This window comes from Gossypium arboreum, chromosome 5 (genome assembly GCF_025698485.1).
Source record: "Gossypium arboreum isolate Shixiya-1 chromosome 5, ASM2569848v2, whole genome shotgun sequence".
Lineage (NCBI taxonomy): Eukaryota > Viridiplantae > Streptophyta > Magnoliopsida > Malvales > Malvaceae > Gossypium > Gossypium arboreum.
In genome coordinates, this window is record NC_069074.1 from 92,040,583 (window position 1) to 92,047,854 (window position 7,272).

General features: G+C 34.0%; 1 protein-coding gene across 1 annotated transcript; it reads right to left on the reverse strand.

Annotated features, from left to right (window-relative positions):
* Window positions 1–1,362: 1,362 nt before the first annotated feature.
* Window positions 1,363–4,355, reverse strand: LOC108453645 (heterogeneous nuclear ribonucleoprotein 1). The gene is made up of 5 exons (XM_017751875.2): window positions 4,079–4,355; window positions 3,863–3,978; window positions 3,369–3,596; window positions 2,108–3,287; window positions 1,363–1,935 (listed from the first exon to the last, which is right to left on the reverse strand). The coding sequence occupies exons 3-5, from the start codon at window positions 3,588–3,590 to the stop codon at window positions 1,922–1,924; spliced, it is 1,416 nt and encodes a 471-aa protein (XP_017607364.1). The 5' UTR covers window positions 3,591–3,596; window positions 3,863–3,978; window positions 4,079–4,355; the 3' UTR covers window positions 1,363–1,921.
* Window positions 4,356–7,272: the final 2,917 nt, after the last annotated feature.

A 7,272-nucleotide genomic window follows, 5' to 3' on the forward strand; every position in this document is an offset into this window, starting at 1 on the left:
AATGGGCAAACTAGTCACTGTACGTTAGACCAAGAGAGCATACTAGTCATTCTATTAAAAATTACATCCATCTCTACTATTATAAAATTAGTCCTTATATATCAAAATATAATACGCGTGACACATCACTTGAAACTGTCTTTACGATATATATATATATATATATTTTTTTTTTTAAGGAGGTAACTTTCTAACAGTGAAACAAATTATTAAAGTTGAAGTCAATCATCCATGTATGGTCATTCATGAATGAACCACCTGCACTTTTTTCTTTTTTAGACAAACATTTGTGAACAAAAGTAGAGGGACCAACAAAAAACAAAATTCAATTTTGGGGGGCACAAAATAAATAAATAAAAAAGAGATTCTGCCTAAACCAAAATGGCATTATAACCTTTGTCCCCACAAAATTTTATCATCTTAAACCTGTGTTCACTTGGGAAAATTTTTTTTAATGGACTCAAAATCCAATTACTTCGACCTCAAGTCATTATTTTTAGGTTAAATTATGCTATTAGTACCTATACTATTCGTAATCCTATAATTTGGTAATTTTTAATTCTTAATTCTTTTAAAATTTTAGTCCATTGTTTTCAAAATATTATCATATGCACCAAAAAAATCCCAACTAATAGATTCAACAACTATAGTTCACGTTTTTTGAAATTCGTAAAAATTAAAAACTAAAATTTCAAAAGTCGAATAAATCCCCCAAAGTATAGGGTCTAACAATGCAATTTGACCTTATTCTTATTCCCTTCTAACATCATTATTATTATTGTAGCAACTTGTAAAATGAAAACCCACATAACATATAATTTAACCTAATTAATTAAAAAATAATATTTAACCTAGGGACGGATTTGAAATTCGAATCTCAACATCTACAATCTTTTTATCATAACCATCCCAAATTTTTTTTATACCAAAAGTAGCCCAAAAAAGAAAATAGAAAACTTACATAAAGTGAATTGGATAGTGGAAACCTACTAAATCCACATATCAAAAAGCTCATCTCATTATCATAAAACAAAAATTCACATAAAGTTAAGAGAGGACCACAATCATGGTAGTATCCATTTTTGGATGCCACTATTAAATAAATAAATGAAAGTGATTTGAAAACCCCAGCAAGAAAAATTCCAGTTTTCTATGGAAAAAAGTAAGGATAAGAGATTAATATGGCCACAAAAATGGAAACCTATGAATAACACACCAATCGCAATTAATGATGCAGTACAGTCCGGATTCCGATTGTATCGATATATCATAACCATAGAAAAACAGCATGTCGATGAGAGATGAGAGATGAGCAGCAATAGCAAAAGCAAAAGCAAATGCAAAGGCAAAAAGATGGAGAAATTCTTGTAACTTATTTGATTGGGATTCTTTTTATATGGATGTTTTCTCTAATGTTTCACACTAGCAAATCGAATCGAATCGAAACTCCTTAAAATCGGAGAGAAAAAACAATCCCGGATAATACGAAGAATATAAGGACAAGAACCAGCAGCTTAGCCAGGCATTACAGCAGTTGAAAATTTTGAAAAGAAAAAAAAAGGGAAAAATAATTAATACCCTATTGTTCAATGTACCATGATTGGCACGCGTTCGAACCGATCTTCCGGAGTATATATATCCCGCATTCTGATTGTAAACCTCACTCAAATGCCAAGAAAGGAACCTAAATTCTGTTTTTTCACTATTTTAAATAAAGTAAAAAGAAAAAAATTCAAATCTCAAACCTTGTTGAAAATCGCTTGAAACCGCTCACTCTGAATGTGTATATTTCAAACCATTAACCGTCGTTAGTGCCATAAGATAAATTTCCGTGTAAGCCAACATAGTAACGAGTCATATCGAATTTGTGCAAATCCATTCACCCTACATTATAGTATCTGATATCCGAATACCGGATCTCCTAGGCAGCAATTCCTGAAAGATGAAACAAATAAATAGATGAATTAATGAATGCTGCAAAAGCCGGGATTCACCTCTCAAGCCTCAACATTCGGTCTTATGACATTATTAATAATACTGAATTTTTGGTGCTCATATAGGGGTTATCCGATAACAATTGTTAAATAGGCAAAACAAGCATGTTTACCTCTATTGGACTGTCTACTTGAGACATTGTAACTTCCAACATAATCCTCAGAGGGTCTTGTAGTAACATCTGCGGATGTATTCCCAAGTCCATAACCGAACGAGCTAGAACCATCCAAGTCAGGTGATGCAAACTTCCAAGTTGAGTCACCATAAACTGAAGCATTACGGTAAAGATCCCCATAGGAACCTTCAATATTACCAGTTGACCCAGCAAATGATGATGGTGGTGCTGCAACAATGCCAATGTTTCTTCCATATCCTCCCCCTCCAAAACTGTAGTTGTCATCGGCACTCCCACCGGTATAACCAGAAGCGTTCCCTCCGCTTCGAGCAGGAAGAGAAGGTCTCCAATTTGCCCCACTATTTCCTAAAGAACCGAAACTACCATTTCCAGACCCTAAGTAACTAGCATGACTGGAAGCATTTGTAGCATTGCTAAGGCCTACATTTCCCCAAACATTCCGAGTAGCAGGGCTCAAAACAGAATCGTTTCTTCCACTTCCGACACCATAACCAATTGGAGTATTATACCTGTTTGAATTCCCACCGTAATACGGACTAATTATCTGTCCATATCCAAGACTGTTACCAAAGTTAGAATTCCCACCATAGTTCGGGCTCATTCCTGGTTCCATATTCATACCCATTCCGTACCCAGTGGTACTAAATGGAGAAAACCCATTTTGCCTACTAGCGAGAGGATTAAACCTACCATCCATCCTAACTCCAATGCCTCCGATGGGATTTAGATTAAATCCCTGCGCATAACTATTGAGGAAGTTGGAAGCCCTATTTAAACCATAATTATATCCAATAACATTGCGGTTGGTAGCACCTGGAGATAGTTCTTTAGGAACTGCTCTCTTGACCTCAACCAATTTCCCATTGAGTTCGTGAAATGTTTTATGCAGGACTTTGTCTACTGCTTCTTCCGAATCATAGGTGATGAAGCCGAACCCTCTCGGCCTTTGTGTATTATGATCATACATCACCACAACATCAGTAATTTTACCAAATTGATCAAAGTAGTTCTTAAAGTCAACCTCGGTGACGGTAGATGCCAAACCTCCAACAAAAATCTTTTTCGTTCGTCCAATACCGGTAGATCCAGTGACACCAACCACGTTCCGGTTTAGAACAATTTGATCATCCCTAGGAACAGCCTTCTTTGCCTCAACCTGAAAAATGAGGCAGTCAAAAACTTGAATCAAATAATTGCATCTCGATTTTAAAAAGGATAATTATAATCGAGCTCTCACCTTGCGACCATCGATCATATGCTTATCCATAATTACCCTCTCAGCAACAGCAGAATCGGCAAAGACAACGAAACCAAAGCCACGGGCACGGCCAGTGACACGATCTCTCATGATCATTGCCTCCACCACTGCCCCGTACTTTCCGAAATACTCCTTAAGACGTTCCTCATCGGTGTCCCACGATATCCCACCAATGAAGAGTTTACCAAGATCAGATTCCATCTTTATCTAAAATCACCATCATTAAACCACCAATTTCAATCCCCAAAAACACAAATTCTAAACTTTGTTTTTCTCAAAATAATGTTTCCCACAATTGGATTCAAAGATTAAATTTCTCAAATTCAATCAGAATTCCGATACCAATTCAATAAAAGTAACTCTTTCACATCATCCTGAATTATCCAAATTATCATCAGCAGCTAAAATAGGATCCACGTTGATGCATAACGATAACAACAATTAAACACTAAAATTAAAAGGTAAACACATACCTTTTTATTATGAACAGATAGAATCCTACCAAAGGAAAAATGGGGATCTGTCAAATCCAATATAGGATCATCTGAAAAAAAACTTTATACCCTAATCAGAAGACAACCCAGAATTCCTGCCAATCAAAAAGGAAAAAAAAAAAACTTAAAAATTGAGACCAAATTATGTGGATCAAAACAAAAAGACCAAAGAGCATGAAGAAGATCAAAATTTACCATATAGGAAATGACCCAGATGAGAAAATGGGAAGGAAGTTAAGATCTGAGATGAGAAATGATGATAATGGAAACAGAAGAGGAGGTCTTCTAGTTCATTTTCTTTAAAAAAAAAATCCTTTTTCTCTCTTTTCTCCTCCTCTTCTTTGGTTATTCCACTCCTCTTAATTAAATCAAAAGAAATGGAATTTGATAAAAAAAAGAGAAGAGAGAGAATATATGGTGTGTGTGTGAGAGAGATAGAGAGAGAGAGGGGGGGCAGGGAGATTGAGATTGGCAATCCTCTGGGCTAAGAATATTTGGAATATTGATGGCAGGAGAGGGTGATTTTTATGGTTTTATTTATGTTTTAGCCCCTAAATTTTACATTTAATTATTTTTCTCCCGTATTAATACCTCAACTTTATTTCGGTTAATATTTCCACTCCAAATGCCAAATGGCATTAAAAACCTCGGAAATCGAATCAGAGTTAGACACATGTTTGGGTTTGTGATAAATAAATTTTTAAATGACAAATAAAAAACAAATTATTTAATTTATATATATATTTGGCATACTGACATATTGTCGTTAAATTTAGACATGTTGATGGCTGCGTTATACACCCAAGTTTAAAGGTTCACGTTAAATTTGGGAGCGTTTAAAAAAAAATATTAAGCTTGAAAAATGAACTCCGGTAAAATATTAGGCTAATTTAGAATATAAGTCGGACTCAGGTTTGAACATTCAAGGCTTGAATCCAGCAGAAACTACTTTTTTTAAAAGTATGTAATATTTTATATTCTATAATTTATATAGCACATAAAATTAAATCTATAGTATTATTATATATAATACTACATAATGTAAACATTAAAAATATTAAGATGATTATATATATAATTTTAATAAATAAAAATATATAAAATTATTAAATATTAAATTAAAAATAATACAAATATAAATTTAAAAAAAATAATATGGCCGACCTAAAATGGGTTTGAACTAGTTATTTACAAATATAGATGAGTTTGGGCAAAATTTTATACTCATATTTTAGTTATTTCTCTAAAACTAGAACCTAGATTGTCAAGTCCAATGTAACAACACCCCACACCCGACTTGATCGCTGGATCCGAAAATCTAATGGCAGATTATGTTGCCGAAGTAATTCAAATTAGCTTACTAATTTACATCATTCAAAGAACATTTATCATATCAATCCATTTGTTCATCCAACATATCATACACATCCATCTTAATGTTTAAGAATCTAATTTATTAAGTTACGGGTCTATGTTAAGTTAATTTGAGAGTTAGGACTTGAATCCAAACTCTATCACATTTTAGTGTTATGTCTCAAGATAAAAAAATTTATATCTTGAGACGGACCTTCTTTTACTTTTGAGATTTTTTGTTTTGATATCAACATGTCTCGAGACGCTAGATGTGGCGTCTTGAGGTAAGGTACCTTATGTCTCAAGACTCGGTCTCGAGACCAACCTCGCTGTTTTCTTATTTTGGCTCTGATGTTTTGAGACAAGTGTTTTTTTTGTCTCAAGACCTCGAACAGGGCCAAACCTAATTAGCTTCGATGTTCTCTTGTCTTAAGACAAAAGCCACATTGTCTTGAGACCTAAAGGGAATTGTTTCGAGACTATTTTGACAATGTCTCGAGACATTAAACATATACATAAACAATAAGGTAAATTTTGTTCTTATGATCTTGAGACACGTTCCTGCTGTTTCGAGACTCAATGGCAAATTGACCCTAAATGTACATTTTCAAGTGTTCAAACCATACCAAAATATACGGTAAACATACTTAAACCTTATCTCAATGTAAAATCATCAATTTATCTCATACAAACACAATCAAACATCATCGAATCATAATAATCGATGCATCATTATCTACCCAACTAATTCACATATTCAAACACATATAACCTAGTATAATTATCTACTAATCAAGGAACAAAATTCATCTTAATAAAGTTTATATGCTAAGTATTAAAAATATCAAAATGTTAACTTAAACATCATGCCCAGAACAACTTAGGTACATGTGTAACGCCTCAAAATTTCTTAATTTTGAATTGTTAAATTATGTCAAGTAATTTGTTATGGTTAAGTGTTCTGGTTTTGTGTGTAAGGTTCTAAGTTAGAGTCATTTCCTTTGAATTTTTGCTATTTTTCTCCCAACCCCTGACTTGAACATTTGGCTTATCTTTAATTTCTGAGTAATTGTTAGCAAGAATAACCTATTGGTTTGAGTCCACTTCCCATCTTTTCCCATTCTTGTTTTCATGTCAGTTTCTTGTTGCTGCTAATTTTTCTTTTCTTTTTTTTTTTCAAATTTTCTCTATTCAGTTTCTGAAAACTATCTTTCTCCACCGTGGTGTTCCCTCATCTGGTTTTTTCCATTACCGTCCTTCTTATTGTTAGTGTAACGTTTAGACTCGTTTTTCTTTGTGCCATCATTTGCTAATTGCTTGTCTCTGGCTGTGTGAGACTTGGGTATTTTATTGTTGTGTCTTCATCTCTTTGTAAGTGCCTTGTTTACTCTTCATAGGGGTGATCTTTATTTTTGTTCTTAATTAGTTTCAAAAAGGAGGTAGGTGAATGTGTAGGTTGATCTTTTGGTTGTGTACTGATCGATTATTTCATTATTTCTAATTAGGTGAAGATCTAGTGGCGATTAACCCTCTGACGAATTGAGGGATCGTAGAAATTTTTTTCTTTCTTTAGGTAAGTGGTCGACTGCCTTGGTTATTACTGATTTTGTTTGTCTTGGTTGAATGCTTTAATGGTTTTTTGGCCGAATACTCTAACTGAGTAAGGAGCCGAATGAATGTTTCAGTTTTGGTGTATTATTGCTAATTAGTTTAGTTGGATGTTGAATGTAGGAGCTAGAAGGGTCATTATAGTGTCGACATTGTGTTTCAATTAGGTGTGTAACTCTAATCCTGAAAAATCACTGAATAGCGTGAAGCCAAAAACCTTATTGTTGACACCACACAGCTGTGTGCTTGGCCATTTGCTAGGCCGTGTAGGCCATACGGGCGTGTGGGCCCAATTTGAATAAATTTAGTTAGGGTCATGTTTTGAAGTGCGTTTCGAGGTTAGTGATCTTATAGGTTCTATTAAGTGATATGCATGTTGTCTGATAAATGAAAATTGTTGTTCTGTTGTGATTGCATAAATCCTGGAG

Coding starts and splice junctions, on each gene's coding strand:
- LOC108453645 (XM_017751875.2), bottom strand. CDS start 3,590: ATGGAATCTGATCTTGGTAAACTCTTCATTGGTGGGATATCGTGGGAC. Junction 3,288..3,368: donor ATATGATCGATGGTCGCAAG/GTGAGAGCTCGA, acceptor CTCATTTTTCAG/GTTGAGGCAAAGAAGGCTGT.